Consider the following 24,934-nt stretch of genomic DNA (forward strand, 5'->3'; position numbering starts at 1 on the left):
TGGACCGGGCACAAGAGCGCCTCTCTACTGCACTACAGAAACTGGAGGAGGTGGAGAAGTCAGCTGATGAAAGCGAGAGGTGAGTGATGTTGTGCACTTTATATGATGGGACTGTATTCTGTCCTGCACACTCAGTGCTGCTGGTGCTTTCCAATCCAGGGAGAACACGTTACCCCTTATAACTTGCCAGTACTTCCCATGTTACTTCCTCCTTCCTGCTCGGACAGGAAACGCCTGTTGCTCTAGTGCTTCCTGTATTCAGAAAGCTGTCAGACTGGGCAGTTCTGTTTATTCTGGCTTGTTATCAGTAATGCCAGAGGCTTACTAAAGGAATCATTGTCAGCGTTACTAGGGTAGTCTCTAATTTACTGCAACATCAAAGGCTTTGTAGCTCCATGACCCATTAAGTGTCCCTCCTATATCCTGTCCCTAGGCCTTGAGCCACTCCCTTCAGCCTTAGGGTAATTGTACTGAGGGATGATTAAAGTCTGCCCCACCCCAATGACAACTGTCTCATGCAGTGAGTCTCTATAATTCTCTGCAGGACCATCCATGATGGACCATCCATGCTTATGTCACGTAATCATGGGCCCCATCATAAGTGCCGCCATGCTCCTACACACACTATATGAGCCGCTATAAATAAGCACCACGTTTCCATGCACCATCAGGTTATGGTTTGTATCACACTGGCAGTGAGAGTGGCATTCTTTACTGTAGCTGGGCAATAACGTGAATGTTACTCAAGCAGCTTTGCTTTGTGTAAAGGAGCTGCCATACAGTCCTCAGTTACAGACTCTGTACTTTTTTTGCTACAAGCTCAACATCAACACTAGACTTGAGTCCATACCCTGTTCCCCAGGCTAACATAGAACATTTCATAAGTGCTTCTGCCTGGGTGTGACTACAAACTAATTCTGCTGGCCACATACTCATGCAGCCTTAAAGGGGATGTTCACCTTCCAAACACTTTTTTTCAGTTCATTTGTTTTCAGATTGTTCACAAGTAAAAAATACTTTTTTCAATTACTCCATCTTTTATTTTTTACCGTTTTTTTCCAAAATCTAAGGGTAAAGTTGAACGTTCGCGTCTCTGATTTTTCAGTCTGACATCTCAGTAATTCAGGTGCAGAGTTTAAACGGTTACAATTTTGCAACATTTGGTTGATAATTTATTTATAGCAGCATCTCAGGAGTATTAGCAATTATTGTATCAATTCTAACAGCTGCCTGTAATGAAATGCAGGGATTCTGCTCAGCAGGGACAAAGATAACAAATTTATCAACTAAATGTATCAATTTAGAGCAGGAGTGCCCATACTTTAAAAGGGTGTTTCAAAGGGGTAAGTATGTTGTCTAATGGCTAATTATAAGTTACCTTTTAATAGGTTTTCATTATTTATTTTTTATGTTTTTTTTAATTATTTGCTGCCTTCTTCGGACTCTTTCCAACTTTCACTGACCCCATTTACTACAAATGCTCTGTAAGGCTACAAATGTATTGTTATTACTACTTTTTATTACTCCTCTTTGTATTCAGACCTCTCCTATACATATTCCAGTCTCTTGTTCAAATGAGTGCATGGTTGCTAGGGGATTTTGGACCCTAGCAACGAGTGCTGAAATTGCAAACTGGAGAGCTGCTGAATAAAAAGCTAAATAATGCAAAAAAACATAAAAAAATAAAAACCAATTGCAAATTGTCTCAGAATATCACTCTCCACAACATACTAACAGTTACCTCCAAAGTGAACAACCCCTTTAACAATGCAAGGTCTACTTTTAGTGATGTTGTCCCATTATGATGCACATCCATAAAAGCGTTTATTTAGTGAAGCTCATTTTCTGTTTCACAGGGGGATGAAGGTGATCGAAAACAGAGCCCTGAAAGATGAGGAGAAGATGGAGCTGCAGGAAATCCAACTGAAAGAAGCTAAACATATAGCAGAAGAAGCAGACCGGAAATATGAGGAGGTGAGGGATCAGGGAATCCTGCGAGAGCCATTAATTAACCTGACATGTCTGTCCTGTTGTGTCTCTGGGCTGCGCCTGTCATGTGATTGTACAGTAATCTCTTCCACTTGCTCTGCACTGTCACTGTAATATAGATATATACTGTAGCTGCACTGGGATGAAAAGCCAGTTTTCTATTGATTGGTGGAAATGTTATTTTATATATAAATTCTATTCATTCTTGTCATTAAAAAGTCAGATACATACACATGACTGCCAACATACACTTGTAGTTGTCATTTTGTTACCAATGTGCCAACTTGTTCCCCTGCCAGGTTGCCCGGAAGCTGGTCGTTATCGAGGGGGACCTCGAACGTACAGAAGAGAGGGCTGAACTGGCTGAGTCGTGAGTATCTGTGCTTCCCCTTGTGACTGTGTACCCCGTGTATGTGTGTGAGTGTGTGCGCTACACAAGACCTGAAAGTTGGGGACTCTAAAAGCAAGCAGACGGATTTCTACTTGTATCTAAATGAGTACCACAGGCGCACGCACTCATGCACAGCACTCGCTCGCCCACGCACACAGCACTCGCTCGCCCACGCGCACAGCACTCGCGTGCGCACAAATATATAGTATAGCAGGCAGTAGCTTACATACTAGAGATGGGGCAATAATATGGGTCTTGCACAAATACTGACCTACCACAATCTTCCTCTTCCTTTCATATGACTGAGCACAGGCTTGTGCAGCATCTCAATCTCTTTGGGATGTAAAGAAGTTTTCTAATGCACACACTTCACTTTATTTCTTTGTGCAAATACTTGTGAGGGAGGCAGACCATTGCTTCCCCAGTTTCACTGAGTAGGAAATAAAGTTATATTACATAGTTTCATGTTAGGTTGCTGGGAATACAGTAGCAAAAGGGAAACTTGTGCTCACTACTTAACAGCCTGCAATAAAGCGTGGCCTCTGAATACATACATTACCCTATGGGTGAGTGCCTGTAGGGAATACAGTATTAAATAAGACCCTATAGATCACATGAGATAGACTTAGTTACAGGGGGTGTAGGGGTTTGAATGGGCACTTCTACTATTTCAGGCCTTGTTTACATGACATTATCACTTGCATGAGATGAATTTTTGATTTTTGTTTTTGCCCTTCCTTCCTCTCATGTTCATCCCGGCTTCTTTTGTATTGTGTTGCTGGCCTTTCCCTCCGAATCCCAAAACTCCCTTTCCTCTGCCTTCCCGTGTGACCTCTCTGTGACCACTAACTCAGCCGATGCCGAGACCTGGAGGAGCAGATCCGCCAGTTGGACCACGGCCTCAAGTGTTTGAATGCCACAGAGGAAAAGGTATTCACTGTTTCCCTCCCCGGATATCCTGCTGTCTCCTCCTGGCTGCTCCCTCTCTATCTCCATCCACACTTAAGTCCCAGATGGCTGCACAGCTGTGATCTCTCCCTCAGCCTCCCAAAGTGTCATCCAATCACCAGTAACACACATCTGCAATCCAAACAGCAGCTTCCTGAATTGCCCATTTAGTTCCAACCTCACAGCTGAGAGAGCTGATAAAATTTCGACTCTGCATGGCGGCTTCCTGAGCTGCTCTCTTCAGACTGAATTATAAGAAAAACTACTGTCACTTTACCCAGAAAAGTCATTCCTCTAATCCTGAATAACTGGATTGTGCTAAAGCCAAACGGAATCCACTCTGTAATTAAAGGGATACTGTCATGTGAAAATGTTTCTTTCAAAACGCATCAGTTAATAGTGCTGCTCCAGCAGAATTCTGCACTGAAATCTGTTTCTCAAAAGAGCAAACAGATTTTTTTTTTTTTTTTATATTTAATTTTGAAATCTGACATAGGGCTAGACAGTTTCCCAGCTGCCCCCAGTCATGTGACTTGTGCTCTGATAAACTTCAATCACTCTTTACTGCTTTACTGCTTTACTGCAAGTTGAAGTGATATCACCCCCCTCCCTTTCCCCCCAGCAGCCTAACAACAGAACAATGGGAAGGTAACCAGATTGCAGCTCCCTAACACAAGATAACAGCTGCCTGGTAGATCTAAGAACAGCACTCCAGGTCCCAGTGAGACACATTCAGTTACATTGAGTAGGAGAAACAACAGCCTGCCAGAAAGCAGTTCCTTCCTAAAGTGCTGGCTCTTTCTGAAAGCACATGACCAGGCAAAATGACCTGAGATGCACCTACACACCAATATTACAACTAAATACACTTGCAGCTTCAGATATGACCGTTTATATTGTACAGTGAATTGTTTGTAAACTGTCATTTAAAACTACACATTAAAAATCATGACAGAATCCCTTTAATGTGCAGCTTCTGCCTCCCCCATATCCAGACTAATGCTCCAAGTGACACAGGCTGAGAAGGCCTCTGGGAAACCCCTCCATGTTCCTGTACCTTGTTCAGAGTTAGCCAGTCTCATCTCCTCCTGCTTTTTTTCCTTCTCTTTCTCTGTCGCTCGCTCATCCTCTACCTCGGCTTCCGCCCATCCTCAGCAAATGTGCCGAGCTGGAGGAGGAGCTGAAAAATGTGACCAACAACCTGAAGTCCTTAGAGGCTCAGGCTGAGAAGGTAAGGGCCTTGCAGTGCATTATGGGCTCTTGTCCTCTTTGCATGTTACTGGGCTTTGTTTACATGGTGTGCTTGCTCTGAGTATCCTGAGCAACACCCGGGATACCAAGTTAACTCCCAATATATTGGTCTTCTAGAACCAAATGTGGCTTTTCTTAGGGCCCCTGTGCCTTCATTTTTATTTTACCCTTTGTGCTTGTGTGGAGGAACTATTGTGACATAAATATAACGAATATAGCCATTGTGCTCAAACTGTCCAGCCACCAGCTCTTTCTAGCCGTCATATTGCAGTAGAAGGAAAGGCTAAAAGTAAGTAAGCGTTATCAGAAAGGTCTATATAAATACACCAGTAAACCCTCAAAGTAATGCTGCTCTGAGTCCATTTCTTTCCTTCTATTGTGTACTCATGGGCTTCTGTATCAGACTTCCTGTTTTCAGCTTAAACCTCCAGGGCTAGGGCTTGAGCATGCTCAGTTTGCTCCTCTCTATGTATTCTCCTTTTAATTCCTTGTGTTGGGGTGGGAGGGAAAGGGGTGAATGTGCTATGAATTCCCTCAACTGTTTCCTCTGTTGTATGAGCATACAATCTCCCCAGAGCAATCTTGGGTATAAACATAAAGTTTGTTTATAAAACAAGAAGCCGAATAGTTTTGCATCACTGTGGGCTCATGATCACTGTTAGTTTTATCTTCTGTTTCCCGCAGTTCTAGTTAACTGATACCAGAGAGTCTGTCTCTAAGTAAAACACATTCATATATTTGCTTCTTTTGCAGTATTCCAAAAAAGAAGATAAATATGAGGAGGAAATAAAGATTCTGTCAGACAAGCTTAAAGAGGTAAGCCTTCAGCCTCTGGCATTTTGCTAGCAGCTATTTAGCCCCTTTATCCTGACCAGCTAACTGCCGACCTGTCAGCCGATATCCATTGTGTTTCTCTCTCTCTCTCCATAGGCTGAGACCAGAGCAGAGTTTGCTGAGAGGTCTGTGGCCAAACTTGAGAAGACCATTGATGATTTGGAAGGTAATTTCATGTTCATATCATTGCTTCTTTATGCATTTCTAAAACCATTTATTCCATACACCTTATATACACTGCCTGCCACCCTTAAACGTGTAGTTCACCCTTAGGTTAACTTTTAGTATTTTAAAGAATAGCCAATTCTAAACAACTTTTCAATTGGCCTTTATTTTTTATAGTTTTTAAATTATTTGCCTCTTCTGACTCTTTCCAGTTTTAAAATTGGGATCACAGACCCCATCTGAAAACAAATGCTCTGTAAGGCTACAAATGTATTGTTATTGCTACTTTTTATTACTCCTCTTTCTCTTCAGGCCTCTCCTATTCATATTCCATTCATTAATTCATGTTGATGCATGGTTGCTAGGGTAATTTGGACCCTAGCAAACTGGAGAGCTGCTGAATAAAAAGCTAAATAACCCACAAATGATGATAAAAAATGAAAACCAATTGCAAATTGTCTCAGAATATCACCCTCTACTTCATAAAGTTTATTTAAAGGTGAACAACCCCTTTAAAGTGCTTACAGCAGTTATGGGCAGCCTCTAAAGGTAAACTGCAACTCTCAGTATCCCACCAAGAAGACTGCTGTATGAATGGGAAAGTATCATTTGCAGTGCTGCAGCCAACATTTAAAGGAAAAGGTCAGTATAAAAACTGGGTAAATAAATAGGCTGTGCAAAATAAAAATTGTATCTAATAGTTAGGCAAAAATGTAATATATAAAGGCTGGAGTGAGTGGATGTGTAACATAATAGCCAGAACACTACTTCCTGCTTTTCAGCTCTCTAACTCTGAGTTAGTCAGTGACTATAAGGGGGCCACATTGGACATAACTGATTAGTGAGTTTGTAATTGATCCTCAGCATTCAGCTCAGATTCAAAAAGCAAATAGTTATGACAGTCTTGATTTCCACTGATTGGTTACCAGGCAGTAACCAATCAATGGAAAGCAAGAGAGCTGAAAAGCAGGAAGTAGTGTTCTGGCTATTATGTTACACATCCACTCACTCCAGCCTTTATACATTACATTTTTGTCTAACTATTAGATACATTTTTTACTTCGCGCAGCCTATTTATTTACCCAGTTTTTATTTTTATACTGAACCGTTCCTTTAAACACAAGGTAGTATTTCAGGAAGACAACAAATGCCATGATCCTTATTGTAGCGTAGGGGGGTTGGGATTATTAAATGCTGGGGCTTTGTGTCCCAAATGGCGGAAGGATTTCTTTCTTTGTTTGACAGGATACGAAGGACCTGGCAGCAAAGTCTTTGGGGGTCAGTTATCACTGGGAGAGAATTGAACAATTAGAGCTTGATCATAATTTGGCTCGCTATAAAGCATGAAAATTAAATTTTACTATTTTATTTGCTGTGAACCCCCCCGGGCTCTGCTCTCTAGTGGGTCTCACACAAGGCAGCTTTGTGCTCCTCTTCCAATAAAACATTTTTCTGCTTTTCCTTTGCCCCTGGAAAGGCAAAAAGAAAAGCTTATTTAATGCATGTGCCAATAAAAGGCTGGAGCTGTGAGGCTGCCGAAGGGAAATAAAAGCTGAGGCCACACTATGTCCTTCCTGTCATATTATATCAGATTGCTTAGATTCCATTCTATGGGTATGTGGTTTACTTCCCCTTTATGTCAAACAGCGCTCTAATCAAGTGCAGGGCTTGTGTTGCCACATAAACAAGATCTTTCTTGTTGGAGAAATGGTGGGGGGGGGGGCGTTGTGAAAAATGTGAGGATTCTGTTCAGTAAACTATTTAACGCTGCTATAGCCTGAGGAAAATGAAAGCTCCTCTGCTGTGAATGTTTGTGGATTCCAGGACATTACGTGAGTGCTGCTGATTTGGGGGGCTCAGCCTGTACCTCCCTTCTCTAAACCTCTCTCTCTCTTGTGACCTTGTTCCTCTCCATCAGACGAGCAGTACTCTCAGAAGCTCAAGTACAAAGCTATCAGCGAGGAGCTCGACCACGCCCTCAATGATATGACCTCCATGTAAATACCCACTGGGGGCTGTTTTGGCTTCTTACTAACCCCCCGAGTGCTGGGACTGCTTGTTGTGACTTCCCAGGGACTCCGCTTAGTGGGGTGGGGACTTTGGACTAAGACATGGCTGCTTCTCATTGCTTGGCCCCTGGGGGGGATGGGAGTCCTGTAGTGGCTGCAGATTCTCTGGGTAACACACTGGGGGGAATTCACAAAAGTGGAGAGAGTTCATTTTTGGAGTAAAAGTGGTGCTAAACTGGAGTAAAATACTTTCTCCATATTCACAAACAGAAATCCGCCTAAGTTCCCACTCAACTGCCACTTTCCTTATTTTAGTGAAAGAAAGAGTGTACAGTAGGGATGCACTGAATTTTTGATTCGGCCTTTTTCAGCAGGATTCGGCCAAATCTTTCTGGCCGGCCGAACCGTATCCAAATCCTAATTTGCATATGCAAATTAGGGGCAGGGAGGGCAATCTCTTAACTTTTTGTCACACAACAAGGAAGTAAAAAATGTTTTCCCTTTCCCACCCCTAATTTGCATTTGCAAATTAGGATTCAGTTCAGTATTCAGCCAAATCTTTCAAGAAGGATTCGGGGGTTTGGCCGAATCCAAAATCGTGGATTCAGTGCATCCCTAGTTTACAGACACTTTTATGAATTTGTCTTTCAAACGACATAAAAATGGAACATAAATGACATTTTAGGGTTGATGCAGACGGCAGATTCGAGGAGATTTAGTTTAGGGATGCACAGAATCCACTATTTTGGATTCGGCCGAATCCTTTGCGAAAGATTTGGCCAAATACCGAATGGGATGGGAAGGGGAAAACATTTTTTACTTCCTTGTTTTCTAACAAAGGGTCACGCGGTTTCCCTCCCCGTCCCTAATTTGCATATGCAAATTAGGGTTCGGCTGGGCAGACGGATTCGGCCGAATCCTGCTGAAAAAGGCTGAATCGCGAACCAAATCCTGGATTCGCTGCATCCCTAATTTAGTTGCCTGGTGACTAATCACCTCTTCTGTGGGGCGACAATCTTCCCGAACTGCCTTCATTCATTCAAGCAGACAGAAGGCAGTTCGGGGAGATTGTCGCCCCACAGCAGAGGTGATTAGTCGCCAGGCAACTAAATCTCCCCAAATCTGCCCCAACCCTTAAACAACATTTTCTCCTGACATTTTAAAAATGGAGTAATTCTTCCCCTGTGCGTCAGAGTAATTCTAATATAATCTGCTCTGCTTTGGTTCAGCCAATCTGATTTCACCCCTCTTGTAGGTGCCCCATTGGGGAATTATTCTCATTTTAATAGGGATCAGCATTTTATAGTCAGGGCACAAGTTTGTGTCTAACCCTATAGGTGGAAAATCTTCGTTAACAAAACAAGTAAAACACTGATTACATACAAATATGTGTATTTTATACAATTTGATATGTAAAAAGTTTATAACTCGCACTTGTGTTATTTTACTAGTAATGAACGAGGCAATATTAGCAATTAGAGAGAATATATTATCTAAAGGAGAAGTAAAGCCTCCCAGGCAATTTTATAGTTTAAGCAGCAATTAGACACTTGAGCTAAGATAATAAAACCTATTTCTGATACAAATCCCTATATTATGCAAAATAGCATTTCTTGTATTTAGTCCCTTATATCTTGTTACACAAGTGGAATTACACAAGTTTGGGCAGACTTAGAAAGCCCGGGTTATCCTGAAAATAAATGATGTAGAATTTTCCTGGGTAAAATAAACCCCCTCCCCCAAAAATTCCAATTTGACTGACTGAAAGGTTAGTTAGAGCTAAAGACAAATTCAGAAAAAATGTTGTGCAATAGACAAAATCTGAAAACTGTTTAAAAGAAAAATTCACAAAAGAGTAGAAAGAGGTTTGTGAATTTGGTGGGAAATCTGACACTTTTATCTCCACTTTTAGTTTGTCTCAATATCAGCACTTTTGTGAATTCTCCCCAATGTGTTTCAGGGCACCAAATCAGGTGGGAAAAGCCACATAAGAGCAGATACACCTCCAACTAATAACTCTGCACCCCCCCATGCTTTTATTCTCACAACTTTTCTCTCATTCTGTCTCACACAGATGAACCCAGGGATTCTCCTGAACTGCTCCGTCCTCTGCCGGTCTCTTCTCTCTCGCGCTCTCTCTCACACTCCCTCTCTCTCACACACTCTCTCTCCCCCTCTCTCACACTCCCTCTCTCTCACTCTCACTCTCTCTCTCTCACACTCCCTCTCTCTCACTCTCTCACACACTCTCTCACACTCCCTCTCTCTCACTCACTCCCTCTCTCTCACACTCTCTCCCTCTCACACTCTCTCCCTCTCACACTCTCTCCCTCTCACACTCTCTCTCTCACACTCTCTCTCTCTCACACTCTCTCTCACTCCCTCTCCCTCTCTCTCACACTCTCTCCCTCTCTCTCACACTCCCTCTCTCTCACACCCTCTCTCTCACACTCCCTCTCTCTCTCTCTCTCACACACTCTGTCCCTCTCTCTCTCTCTCTCACACACTCTGTCCCTCTCTCTCACACTCTCTCCCTCTCTCTCTCTCTCTCACACACTCTGTCCCTCTCTCTCACACTCTCTCCCTCTCTCTCACACACTCTCCCTCTCTCTCTCACACACACTCTCCCTCTCTCTCACACCCTCTCTCTCTCTCTCACACTCCCTCTCTCTCACACCCTCTCTCTCTCACACTCCCTCTCTCTCTCTCTCTCTCTCTCTCACACACTCTGTCCCTCTCTCTCACACTCTCTCCCTCTCTCTCTCTCTCTCTCTCTCTCTCTCACACACTCTCCCTCTCTCTCTCACACCCTCTCTCTCTCTCACACACTCTCCCTCTCTCACACTCCCTCTCTCTCTCTCACACACACACTCTGTCCCTCTCTCTCACACTCTCTCCCTCTCTCTCTCACACTCTCTCCCTCCCTCTCTCTCTCTCTCTCTCTCTCTCTCTCTCTCTCTCTCTCTCTCTCTCACACACTCTGTCCCCCTCTCTCTCTCACACTCTCTCCCTCTCTCTCACACTCTCTCCCTCCCTCTCTCCCTCTCTCTCACACTCTCTCCCTCCCTCTCTCTCTCTCCCTCCCTCTCTCACACTCCCTCTCTCTCTCTCTCTCTCTCTCACACACTCTGTCCCTCTCACACTCTCTCCCTCTCTCTCTCTCACACACTCTGTCCCTCTCTCTCTCTCACACACTCTGTCCCTCTCTCTCTCTCACACTCTCACACTCTCTCCCTCACACTCTCTCTCCCTCTCTCTCACACTCTCTCCCTCTCTCTCACACACTCTCTCTCCCCCCCCTCTCTCTCAATATGCTGTATGAACACGGCAGGGGTTGTGCATATTCTCACTGAGAAACAAAAGGACAGAAATGTGACTGTGTGTGTTTTGTATCATTAGTGTAAAGTGTGACTTTGGAGGGGTTGATAGGAGATCCTATTCCCGCTTACAATGGAAAGAGATCTAATCGTCAGACACAAATGGTGTGTAATTCTATTTATTGTGGATTATTGTAGCGCTTGAGCATGCTGATTGGTGCCTGCTGCTGCTCCCCGAGCCTGTTAAAGGGGAACTATTACCTCTTTTGCTGCCAATATCATTGAACCCTTTGGTCAGATTTATAACCGAGGTTCCCAGACATTGGGTGGCCAGAGAGAAGCTTTTACTAGAGTGATAATAGATTTAGGAGACATTTCTGTTCCCCTGGGGCTCGTGTGACTGCAGCAGGTCCCAGCAGTGCAATTGGCTGTAGGTGTCGGCTTGTAACTTGATTGGCCTCATTCCTTCTCACTGGCACATTCCTCCGCTCCTGCACACAGGCCTCTTATGTTCTTGCATCTCATTGTGCGCTAGTGATCCACTCGTTTTATTGGCTGTCACGCGTCTTTAGCACCCAAATGTCACGCCGGGCCAATGTGCCCATACTTGTTCCACTTATCTACAGACACTGAAGTGATTGGACCCCACTCCTACCTGTCTGTCACCACCTTACTGCACCTTATTGTTTCCAGCATCATGATAAAGTCACTTCTAATGGTATAATGAAGCCTGTAATTAAAGGAATACTGAATGGTTTTTTTTTTTTTGTTTTTTTTTTCAAAAATCAGTTGATAGAGCTGCTCCAGCAGAATTCTCTCTCTCTCTCTCGCGCACTTTCTCACACTCTCGCGCGCGAACTCTCACACTCTCTTGTGCGCGCTATCACACTCTCGCGTGTTCTCACATTCTCTATTTCTTGTGTGCTCTCTCTCTCTCTTGCGCTCTCTCACACTCTCGTGTACTCTCTCTCTTGCGCGCTCGCGCTCTCTTGCGTGCTCTCTTGCTCGCTCTCTCTTGCGCGCTCACTCACTCGTTCTCTCTCTCTTGCGCGCTCACTCACTCGTTCTCTCTCTCTTGCGCGCGCTCACTCGCTCTCTCTTGCACGCTCTCACATTCTCTCTATAATGAAGCCTATAATTAAAGGGATACTGTCATGGGGGAAATGTTTTTTTCGAAAACAATTCATTTCTCAAAAGAGCAGATTTTTTTTTATCTTTAATTTTGAAACCTGACATGGGGCTAGACATATTGTCAGTTTCCCAGCTGCCTAAAGGTGGCCGTACACTATTAGATCTGCTCGATTGGCGGATCTTAACCCGATATGCTGACTAACGGCAGGGCGATATCGGGTTATTACAATGTTTGGATTACTAGGCTGCGAATGGGTGCCGACGGGTCGCAGGACCACATCCACTAGCCGATGTGGTCCTGGATCGAACAAAAAAAATAAATCAAACTTACCCAATCAATATCTGGCCGATTTTTCGATCGGGGGACCCCATCGGGAGCCCACACATGGGCAGATAAGCTGCCGAATCAGTTTAACGGGCTGATATCTGCAGCTTTAATCTGCCCCTGTATAGCCTCATTTACACAAGATAACAGCTGCCTGGTAGATCTAAGAACAGCACTCAATAGTAAAATCCAGGTCCCACCGAGACACATTCAGTTCCATTGAGTAGGAGAAACAACAGGCTGCCAGAAAGCAGTTCCATCCTAAAGTGCTGGCTCTTTCTGAAATCACATGACCAGGCAAAATGACCTGAGATGCACCTACACACCAATATTACAACTAAATACACTTGCTGCTTCAGGAATGACATTTTATATTGTACAGTCAATTATTTGCAGTGTAAACAGTGTCATTTAGAAATAAAATCTACATCATAAAAATCATTTCAGAATCCCTTAAAAGGAAATGAATTCATTGCTCTTGGTTAAACAATGCTGCAATATAGAGCACTGTAGGGACTATGGAGTGATGGTCCCATTGCACCCTCTAGCTGTCGTGTGGAGTCAATGCTTATGGGGTGTCCAGACAATAACTGCTGTTCGGTTGCACCCTTTTATTTCTTGCCCACTCCTGGGAATCTGCGTAACATGGAGGCCCTTAATCCCCCAAACTGTTCATATAGGGGGGCAGTGGTGTGTCATTAATAACATATATATTCATAAAGCAATGGGACTCTCCAGGCAGCAGTGTTGCTCATGTGCCTTTCTGATCAAGGATTGCTCCGTCCCTTGTGTTGTATCTACAATCACTGCCATAAAGCAAGACACGACTGCTGTTTTCCATTATAAAACAAGTAATGTGGCCAGCACTAGTCTATCCTCTTATTGTGAGGCTTGAGGTGGGGGTGGGCAGCAGTTGGGAGGACATTTAGGGAGTATACCCTACAAGTTCAACTGTGCAGTTGTTTAGGGTGAATATGGGGCATTTGTGTTAGGGAGGCACCGAGTCCACGATTCTACCCTTTTCAGCAGGATTCAGATTCAAACAAATCCAAATCCGAATTTGCATATGCGAGTTACAGGTTGAAATAAAAATATGTTGCTTTTTGACAATGTTTTCCAGTATTTTTCTTTCCTGTCCCTAATTTGCATATGCAAATGAGGATTCTGTTCTGTATTCACCGAATCTTTCTCAACGGATTCGGCCAAATTCAAAATAGTATATTCGGTGCTTTCCTTGTTTGTACTTGTTTTCATACTTCCAGGGGAACCTAATTATTTGTGGCTCTTCCTTTATTCCATATTAGGTAGATATTAGGGGATTCCGGCAGCTTTATCTTTAGTCTCCGGTTAGCAAGACTGCCTGCCCCCCCTAGCCTGAGCGTCTTTCCTTATGCATTGCACTGCTGGTTCCGACTTCATGCACTACTCAGAGTTTCCATAATCGTCTCTCCTGCAGCCAAGACCCTACTTCCTATAATGTCCAGCAAGTCTTGTAATTATTAGACCCGAATAAACGAGAAAAATGCAGGACGGTGCAAGGCATTGTGGGTAGTGGAGTCATGACTGTGTCACTGGTATATGGAGTCAGAACCATCTGTTACGGATACTGGGAAGCTGCCCGGCCTTACAATTGCTTTCAGTGTTCAGGAATGGTTTATTGGGGGTTTGTATCTCCCTCTGTTCGGGGACAGGAAACACCAGGGCGGCCATCTTTCATTCTCCCTCTTGTTCATAGCTGTCAGTTCTCTCTTCCATTAACATCTGATCTCTCTCTTTCTTTTTCTCTCTCTCCTGTCCCTGCCCGACCCGTTCCCTCCCGCAGAGCGACTGTACTGCCAAATGGAGAAGAACCGGCTTCTCTCTTGTGAGCTGAAGGTCACCCTTCATGACCTGTGTGACTGAGCTCCCACTCTCCGTATTCACTCTGGGTGGGCTCCCTGTGCTGTGGAACTGTACCTTAGCGCATGACTTACCTCTCGTTGTATCTCTAAGGAATGAAAGTGGTGCCGTCTGTCAGCTTGATTCCTCTTCTGTCTGTGTGCCGACCCTTTCCGACCCTCCTATTAATAAGGTGCATGACTAGTGACTGTCGGGCTCCAGCTGGCAGTTGACTATACATAACAAGAAAAGATTCTCTATTCCCTTTGATCTTCATGAAAGTCACTTTAGTTTATCAGTTTGGGGGAAGTCAATATGGCCGCCATCATTATATGGCATCAACACCGACCTTGGCCCAGTAGCCCTCTTGGACTCTAAGACTGGGGCCGCTTGTTAAAATACTAAAATATAGACGTGGTCTGTTTTGTTGCACTTTAAACCGTTACTCCTCTGCGTAAGGACAGTAACGTAACCCTGGGGGTGCTTGTATGTACTAACCAGGTAGCCTATCTGTATGGGGAAGACCAGACTGTGCCCCTTTAATGTAAATGGGCTGTTTCACATTGATTGACATTTAAGTAAGAAGTTCCCTCCCACATGAATATGATGTATAATGTACTAATTGGGTGGGGGTAGCAGACAAATATTTTGATATTATTTATGACATCTTACTTCCTGTCTGGTTAAATCACAGCAGCCCAGTCTTGCTTTATGGCAAGTATTCTAGATAGGACTCCATAGTCTGTCGTGACCAGTCACCCTTTATCCCAGTCTCTATTCAGATATTGGGTGGGTGAGAGTATTTCAGCAGTGGGTTTCGACTGTCTGACACTCAGCAAATGAATTTCCGAGTCCTGCCATGTTGTGGCATCTTGTCTGATGATACCAGAACATTCTTTCATACAATAGCGACTTGCTCTTCGGCTCTCCCGGCTCTTTAAGACACCGCGGCTGTTCCCACATTGTGTCCGTTCCAGCATGGGGGGGGGCTCTACTGACCAATACGGCAGCCCCTGTATTGTATAATGTTACTGACTGAGCTTGTACCCCCGCCATCATCTCATACTTGGACTATACCTAATAAAATCCCATGTTGAAATGCATTGTGGGCGATTTCCTTGCTTGTTCTGGATCGTGAGCTCTGATTGGCCCTGTCTGTTGGATTAGTAGGAATGGGGATATGACCTTGTCTGCTCTGTTCCTACAGTAGCTCCTCCTATAGAGCTGAAGGAGTAGTCCTTTTCCCAAGGGATAGACTTACTGGTACCTGAAGTCCGTAATGCATTACGAGCTGCAGCGATTGGCCTCTCCAAACCAAACAGACGGCTTATTGGCCCATTAGTCAGCCAGTCTGATAGATATTGTCTAGGCTGGAGAATCCCATTGGTTGGAGACTATATCAGCTCATTGGTGTGATCCTTTCCCAACGGGACGACCTAGGGCTGAACTACTACTCTCTGTATCCCATGAGCAGGGTCTGGGCATCCTATGGGGAAGCAGAAGCAGTGCCAGGCTGGGGGTATTGGTTCTTTCCACAGGACACCCACTAAAGGTAAAGTAACACGGGGTCTCAATGAGCTACAATGGCCCAGTCACAGCTCTGACCCCAAGTTGTAGCAATGTTAAAGGGGATGTTCACCTTCCAAACACTTTTTTCAGTTCAATTGTTTTCAGATTGTTCCCCAGAAATAAAGACTTTTTTCAATCACTTTCCATTATTTATTTTTTACCATTTTTTTTCAAAATCTAAGTTTAATACAGACTTTAAACTGTTACAATTTTGCAACATTTAGTTGACACATACGTTTGATACATACGTTTGATACATACGTTTGATACATACGTTTGATACATACGTTTGATACATACGTTTGATACATACGTTTAGTTGTTAAATTTAGTTGATACGTTTAGTTGTTAAATGTAGTTGATACGTTTAGTTGTTAAATTTAGTTGATACGTTTGGTTGATGATAAATGTATTTGATGATAGTTAGTTGGTCCATTTCTCAGTCAGATCTATGGGGAATATAAGTGTAACTATTGTATCAAGTCTAACAGTTGCCTTTAATGTCACTCAGGGATTCTGCTCAGCAGGGACAAACAAAACAAATGTATCAATAAAATGTATCCATTCAGATCAGTTAAAGGGTCGGCGACCACCCCCCCTCCCAAAGCAGCTTTAGAAGGTGAAACATGACACTTTACACTTGAATATTAGAAAAACGGTCACACATAGAAAATCGCAAGTAATTGGTGAAAGTCTTTATGTCTGGTGATCTATCTGAAAACAACATGTTTGAAGGTGAACAACCCCTTTAACTGAGGTGCCAGTGTCATTAACCCTTTAAGTGCCACAGAACGTAGAATCTACGTTCTGTGGATCAAAGGACCAAAGTGCCACAGATCGTAGATTCTACGTTCTGCAGCACTTCCGGGTTTGCGAGCGGAGGAGCGGCTGTTAGAGCCGCTCGCTCCGCTCCTTCACGATCCCCTGCCCCTAGACAACGAGCAGAGCAGGGGATCGTGTGGCCCCTGGGGCGCGATCGCCCAGGGGCCCCAAAGCAGCAGCAGGGACGCGTTTCCTATGCGTCCTGCTGCTGCCTGCGCCGCACTTCCGCCCAGCTCCGCCCCCACATGGCTGATGATCGTTGGAGCTGGAGATCTGCTGCGTGGGACCCTTTCTGATCGATCTGCAGCATCTACCCCAGGTAAGTGTAACATTTACACACACAAAAACACACAAACACACCAACACACACTTATTACAGTAATATACACTTACATTCACACTTACACACACTCACACATAGATTTTTGGGGATTGGGGGGGTCACACACACTCACAGCACCCATGTACACTTGCACACGCGCACATGCGCAAATAACATGCAATTTACCCGTTGTGCACACGCATATGTACATATATGGCTTTGTGGCTTTTTTTTTTTTTTTTCTTATCGCATCGTCTCTTTTTGGGCTAAAAAAAATGTTTTATTGCCGTTCCGAATAGCGTATTCGCTAACCGTACTGTGCAATAGCTTTTGTATGTTATTTTGGTGGTTATATTGCAATTTTGGGTATTTTGGTGCATTTTTAGCCATTTTATTGAATTTTTAGCCATTTTATTGCATTTTCAGCTCTGCATTTGTGTTGTTCACTTGTTTCTGCCCGTATAATCGATTTGGCCCAGCTAAAATATTCAAACGGTAATTCTGGTGGCCGATTACACTAGTGTGAAAAAAAAAGCATTGATTTTTGTGGTTTATTAGTTTTTGGTGATTTATTTGCATTTCACACTGTTCTGTGTTATTTTGTTTTGCCTATGTAAATTTTATCTACTATATATCCATTTGGGGGTCTCTGTGCGCCACATAGTTTGGTATATCTATGCATATTGGGCATCAAAGTGTTCAGTAGACCCCTGTCATTCATATTTAGGATGTTTTATGCTGATACGTTACGAAATGTGGGGCACATAATGGGGTAAAATTCAAGCTTTGTGACGATTTTCAGAAATTTGATAAAAACCGTTATGTTCAGCATTGCTTTGCAGTTTGGCAGTTTGCTGTAGAAACACTTATTTACCCATTTTGGATTCGTCAGAATGTGTACTTTCTGAAAATATATGGTTTTCTGGGGTCTCTGTACTGTTAGGGGGGTCTAATGTCGCATAATACACACACCAGGTGCTTATATTGCAGCAGCCAGCGCGTCAGCTGTGAAAATGTCTATACATATTGTCATTTGGGGGTCTCTGTGCGCAACATAGTTTGGTATATCTATGCATATTGGGCATCAAAGTGTTCAGTAGACCCCTGGCGCTCATATTTAGGATGTTTTATGCTGATAAGCTACGAAATGTGGGGCATATAATGGGGTAGAATTCAAGCTTTGTGACGATTTTCAGAAATTTGATAAAAACCGTTATGTTCAGCATTGCTTTGCAGTTTGGCAGTTTGCAGTAGAAACACTTATTTACCCATATTGGATTCGTCAAAATGTGTACTTTCTGAAAATATATGGTTTTCTGGGGTCTCTGTGCTGTTAGGTGGTCTAATGTCGCATAATACACACACTGGGTGGTTATATTGCAGCAGCCAGCGCGTCAGCCGTGAAAATGTCTATACATATTGTCATTTGGGGGTCTCTGTGCGCCACATAGTTTGGTATATCTATGCATATTGGGCATCAAAGTGTTCAGTAGACCCCATGCGCTCATATTTAGGATGTTTTATGCTGATAAGTTACGAAATGTGGGGCATATAATGGGGTAAAATTCAAGCTTTGTGACGATGTTCAGAAATTTGATAAAAACCGTTACGTTCAGCATTGCTTTGCAGTTTGACAGTTTGCAGTAGGAACACATATTTACCCATATTGGATTCGTCAAAATGTGTACTTTCTGAAAATATATGGTTTTCTGGGGTCTCTGTACTGTTAGGGGGGTCTAATGTCGCATATTACACACACCAGGTGCTTGTATTGCAGCAGCCAGCGCGCATCAGCCGTGAAAATGTATACACTATTGTCATTTGGGGGTCTCTGTGCGCCACATAGTTTGGTATATCTATGCATATTGGGCATCAAAGTGTTTAGTAGACCCCTGGCGTTCATATTCAGGATGTTTTATGCTGAATAAGTTACGAAATGTGGGGCATATAATGGGGTAAAATTCAAGCTTTGTGACGATTTTCAGAAATTTGATAAAAACCGTTACGTTCAGCATTGCTTTGCAGTTTGACAGTATGCAGTAGGAACACATATTTACCCATATTGGATTCGTCAGAATGTGTACTTTCCGAAAATATATGGTTTTCTGGGGTCTCTGTACTGTTAGGGGGGTCTAATGTCGCATATTAGACACACCGGGTGCTTATATTGCAGCAGCCAGCGCGCGTCAGCCGTGAAAATGTATACACTATTGTCATTTGGGGGTCTCTGTGCGCCACATAGTTTGGTATATCTATGCATATTGGGCATCAAAGTGTTCAGTAGACCCCTGGCGTTCATATTCAGGATGTTTTATGCTGATAAGTTACGAAATGTGGGGCATATAATGGGGTAAAATTCAAGCTTTGTGACGATTTTCAGAAATTTGATAAAAACCGTTACGTTCAGCATTGCTTTGCAGTTTGACAGTTTGCAGTAGGAACACATATTTACCCATATTGGATTCGTCAGAATGTGTACTTTCTGAAAATATATGGTTTTCTGGGGTCTCTGTACTGTTAGGTGGTCTAATGTCGCATAATACACACACCGGGTGGTTATATTGCAGCAGCCAGCGCGTCAGCCGTGAAAATGTCTATACATATTGTCATTTGGGGGTCTCTGTGCCCCACATAGTTTGGTATATCTATGCACATTGGGCATCAAACTGTTTAGTAGACCCCTATGTTTATATTTAGGATGCTTTATGCTGGTAATGATACATGGACAATACGATGCTGGAAAGTTGAAGCTTTGAGGCAATTTTCAGAATATTTTACCAAAACCGCCAAATTTGGCAAAGCCTTGCGACTCAGTAGTTTGGGGCAGAAAGGCATGGGTACCCATTTTAGATTCTGTATAATGTGTACTTTCCAAAAATATATGGGTTTGGGGGGTAAACATATATTTCTGTGTTTTTACCCCACAAAAATGCAGTCAATGTGTTGATTTTTCATTAGCTGAAGTTACCCACAGGACTATTTGTATGCGCTAACTTCATTTTGGGGCCTCTAACTGCCATATACTTTGGTAAACCTATGCACAGTGGGCACCAAACTGTTTGGAAGACCCCTGGCAATCATATTTAGGGTGTTTTTTTTTGGTGCGTAACGATACGTGGGTGATATGGTGCTGAGAAGTTGAAGCTTTGAGGCAATTTTCAGATATTTCACCAAAACCGACAATTGTGGGAAAGCCTTGCGACTCAGTAGTTTGGAGCAGAAAGGCATGGGTACCCATTTTAGATTCGGTAGAATGTGTACTTTCCAAAAATATATGGGTTTGGGGGGTAAACATATATTTCTGTGTTTTTACCCCACAAAAATGCAGTCAATGTGTTGATTTTTCATTAGCTGAAGTTACCCACAGGACTATTTGTATGCGCTAACTTCATTTTGGGGCCTCTAACTGCCATATACTTTGGTAAACCTATGCACAGTGGGCACCAAACTGTTTGGAGGACCCCTGGCAATCATATTTAGGGTGTTTTTTTTTGGTGCGTAACGATACATGGGTGATATGGTGCTGAGAAGTTGAAGCTTTGAGGCAATTTTCAGATATTTCACCAAAACCGACAATTGTGGGAAAGCCTTGCGACTCAGTAGTTTGGAGCAGAAAGGCATGGGTACCCATTTTAGATTCGGTAGAATGTGTACTTTCCAAAAATATATGGGTTTGGGGGGTAAACATATATTTCTGTGTTTTTACCCCACAAAAATGCAGTCAATGTGTTGATTTTTCATTAGCTGAAGTTACCCACAGGACTATTTGTATGCGCTAACTTCATTTTGGGGCCTCTAACTGCCATATACTTTGGTAAACCTATGCACAGTGGGCACCAAACTGTTTGGAGGACCCCTGGCAATCATATTTAGGGTGTTTTTTTTTGGTGCGTAACGATACATGGGTGATATGGTGCTGAGAAGTTGAAGCTTTGAGGAAATTTTCAGATATTTCACCAAAACCGACAATTGTGGGAAAGCCTTGCGACTCAGTAGTTTGGAGCAGAAAGGCATGGGTACCCATTTTAGATTCGGTTAGAATGTGTACTTTCCAAAAATATATGGGTTTGGGGGGTAAACATATATTTGTGTTTTTACCCCACAAAAATGCAGTCAATGTGTTGATTTTTCATTAGATGAAGTTACCCACAGGACTATTTGTATGCGCTAACTTCATTTTGAGGCCTCTAACTGCCAGATACTTTGGTAAACCTATGAACAATGGCCACCAAACTGTTTGGAGGAACCCTGGCAATCATATTTAGGGTGTTTTTTCTTGGTGCGTAACGATACATGGGTGATATGGTGCTGAGAAGTTGAAGCTTTGAGGCAATTTTCAGATATTTCACCAAAACCGACAATTGTGGGAAAGCCTTGCGACTCAGTAGTTTGGAACAGAAAGGCATGGGTACCCATTTTAGATTCTGTAGAATGTGAACTTTCCAAAAATATATGGGTTTTGGGGGGTAAACATATATTTCTGTGTTTTTACCCCACAAAAATGCAGTCAATGTGTTGATTTTTCATTAGCTGAAGTTACCCACGGGACTGTTGTATGCGCTAACTTCATTTTGGGGCCTCTAAATGCCAGATACTTTGGTAAACTTATGAACAATGGCCACCAAAATGTTCAGAGGAACCCTGGCAATCATATTTAGGGTGCTTTTTCTTAGTACGTAATGATACATGGGTGATATGGTGCTGAGAAGTTGAAGCTTTGAGGCAATTTTCAGATATTTCACCAAAACCGACAATTGTGGGAAGGCCTTGCGACTCAGTAGTTTGGAGCAGAAAGGCATGGGTACCCATTTTAGATTCTGTAGAATGTGTACTTTCCAAAAATATATGGGTTTTGGGGGGTAAACATATATTTCTGTGTTTTTACCCCACAAAAATGCAGTCAATGTGTTGATTTCTCATTAGATGAAGTTACTCACGGGACTGTTTGTATGCGCTAACTTCATTTTGGGGCCTCTAAATGCCAGATACTTTGGTAAACTTATGAACAATGGCCACCAAAATGTTCAGAGGAACCCTGGCAATCATATTTAGGGTGCTTTTTCTTAGTACGTAATGATACATGGGTGATATGGTGCTGGGAAGTTGAAGTTTTGAGGCAATTTTTCAGATATTTCACCAAAACCGACAATTTTGGGAAAGCCTTGCGACTCAGTAGTTTGGAGCAGAAAGGCATGGGTACCCATTTTAGATTCTGTAGAATGTGTTCTTTCCAAAAATATATGGGTTTGGGGGGTAAACATATATTTCTGTGTTTTTACCCCACAAAAAATGCAGTCAATGTGTTGATTTCTCAGTAGCTGAAGTAAAGTCCTGAACAATTTGGATGCGCTAACTTCATATTTGTGTCTCTAAATGCCAGATACTTTGGTAAACCTATGCATAATGGATATCAAACTGTTCAGTGGACCCCTGGCAATCATATTTCAGGTGCTTTTTCTTGGTACGTAATATAGTTTGGGATATGCGGAGCAGCAAAATAAAACCTTTGAAATGATTTTTCAAAATTTTGAATTTTATTTTGAAAAACCGCTATGTTCAGACAAGCTTTTCTGTTTGGTAGTTGGGAGTAGAGAGACATAGTTACCCATTTTGTAATCGGCAGAATGTGTACTTTTCAAAAATGTATGGTTTTCTGGGGTAAACCTATGGTTTCAGGATTTTTTGCCTTGGAATCTAAAGCATGCCGTTTTCTGCCTTAGTGCTTTCAAAATTCAGTAATATACTGCCGGGAGTTTTTGCTGTACAGAAATCCTAAATCTCCCTAAAACTATACATATCTGGTATTGGCACGTTCGAGAGACATAAGGCTTTCCAAATCAGTTGGATTTTCATCTGTAAAATGAAATATTTTTCTGGTATAAATTGATATACAATGAAAAATGGTAATTTTTCATTTTTTTTTGTTATTTAGCACTATAAATTTTTTTGCACAGGTGGAAATACATGAAAACTCAGGCAGATTTAGAAAGCTCAGTTTCTACCGAAAAAAACAATGTATAGTTTTCCTAGGTAAACTATAGGTTTCCCCTCAGAAAATGCCCCTAAAGTGAGAGAGCACAAAATGCTTAAAAACGGCTGGCATTTCGCGTAACCAAAATGTGAAATTCTGCTGGCACTTAAAGGGTTAATAAACCTCAACCACCAGGGACCAATCTGCCGGGACCAAAGTATGTGCTAAACTGATACCTACTTATCCCCCAAATCCTTACGGTTGTTATTGCTGTGAGTAGTGAGTAGGTGCACAGACACCCACTATATGGCAACTCCCTGCTGCCCGGGATCCTTGTATGTTGGGACTTGATCCATCCTCCCCTTGTCTTACCCCAGGCTGATTAAAGGGCTTCACCTGCCATTTCTATCCATAGCCCCATTATACAGTTACATTAATTATACAGTTACATTATAAGAACTGGCTGTTTGGCAAGTCAGGCTCTGGGCTTTAGGCCCTTCCCAGCTGGGCAGGGGCCATATTTGTTTCTGGAAACTTGCTGAACCAGTCCCAGCGCTCGTATTCATTACCCTGAGTGACATCATCAATTTTTAAGAGCTTTCATTGGTCTCATTCCCAGCTAGAGCTTTGAGGGGGTCTTATTGCTTCTCTGCAATGAAAGGCATGTAAGTTGCCCCTTCCTTGGCTATGTTTACAGAAAGGGAGTCTGAGCTGCTGGTTAGGTAGACTTTATAGCAAAGGAGTCTGTAGGGTAATAATAATAATAAGCTCCTAACCTAGTGATGAACAGTCTGTGGCCTTCATGTACCTGAGCCATGAGCCCATTATTCTCCTTAGGAAGGTGATTGGTTGAGGGTCTGTTGGCTTTAGCAACGTATCCTGTGAGTCCTGCTGATTGGCCACAGACGCTCAGGCTGCCAGCCAATAGAAGCCAAGCTCATTCACAAGGGGTAACCCTGCTCATTCCCTCCTGCCACCTTCATCCTTGACCTTTCTCTTTTGCCTCCTATCAGATAAGATGCGACTCACCAAGGACGAGAACGCCAAAATGCAGATGATGTTGGACGACACTCTGCAGCAACTCAACAGCTTGTAGATATTGGGGTGGGGAGTCCCGATCCCTCCTGCTGCCACCACATTCCTTCCGCACCTCCTCTCCTCACCCACCCACCTTCCACCGACTGGGATCAGTCGTCTTTGTTGCTAGTTCTGCCACCGGCCTACACAACCCACTGCCTTGGCCCCTCTCCTGGGCATTTTGCTAAAAGAAAAAAAAAACCAAACATGTGAACTCTTTGAAAATGATAAATTTGCGTGTGATTTTTGTACTGCCCCCGTCCCCAGACTGAAGCAATCCAAGGTCTGCTTTTTATGGGCCAAATTGTGCTGCTGTTATGGCATCTTCATGGTGCTTACTGGTGCCATGTGTGAGGATTGTGTCCTATTAATGTCGTTTTATCCATAGTGCCAAGTCTTCCCTGTTACTTCCCTGGCTCCTCCTCCACATCTACCTGTACCTTTCTCTAGAACAGGAATACTCCACACCGGCTCCTCCATCTGTTGCTAGAAGTTCAGCTGGCTGTTCATTGGCCGACACGAGCCTTTGTCTCTCTAGAGTCATCGGCTTATGGGTCCATGTATAGTGCCTGCTGGACTTCTATCTGCTCCACTAAATGATGTTGGGAGGGGACTGCGTAGATATGTAGTTACTAAGGGATGAGTATCACTGCCGCCTTCTTTCCTCCTTGTATACATGTCCATTCTGCTTACTGTATTGGTTTGGGGGGAGAGGGGGGCTTACTGGGATCTGCTTTGGTGCAGTTAGAACAAATAAAAATTTCATGTGCCACTTTTCAAACGACTGCTCTTGTGTCCTGTCTGCTGAGTAAGGAGGGGGGGGAGATCTGACAGTTGGGGTAGAATCCCGCCATTGGGAATAATTGGCCAGCCCTGGAAATACTCCAACATGAACACCTAGTGATGTTTGTATCCATCGGAAGTGTGAAGATTAT

General features: G+C 43.1%; 1 protein-coding gene across 7 annotated transcripts in view; it reads left to right on the top strand.

Annotated features, from left to right (window-relative positions):
* tpm3.S (tropomyosin 3 S homeolog) overlaps nucleotides 1–24,780 on the top strand; it is a 27,645-nt gene extending 2,865 nt beyond the window's left edge. The window contains exons 2-10 of one of the 7 annotated variants that reach the window (XM_041574138.1): nucleotides 1–79; nucleotides 1,857–1,974; nucleotides 2,289–2,359; nucleotides 3,235–3,310; nucleotides 5,333–5,395; nucleotides 5,510–5,579; nucleotides 7,497–7,575; nucleotides 10,987–11,069; nucleotides 23,936–24,033. The exon at nucleotides 1–79 is cut by the window's left edge and continues 55 nt beyond it. In XM_041574138.1, coding sequence (XP_041430072.1) covers nucleotides 1–79; nucleotides 1,857–1,974; nucleotides 2,289–2,359; nucleotides 3,235–3,310; nucleotides 5,333–5,395; nucleotides 5,510–5,579; nucleotides 7,497–7,575; nucleotides 10,987–11,053 — 623 coding nt within the window. In that variant the 3' untranslated portion in view covers nucleotides 11,054–11,069; nucleotides 23,936–24,033. 7 annotated transcript variants of the gene reach the window in all.
* Nucleotides 24,781–24,934: the final 154 nt, after the last annotated feature.

Source organism: Xenopus laevis, chromosome 8S, assembly GCF_017654675.1.
Source record: "Xenopus laevis strain J_2021 chromosome 8S, Xenopus_laevis_v10.1, whole genome shotgun sequence".
Classification (NCBI taxonomy): Eukaryota; Metazoa; Chordata; class Amphibia; order Anura; family Pipidae; genus Xenopus; species Xenopus laevis.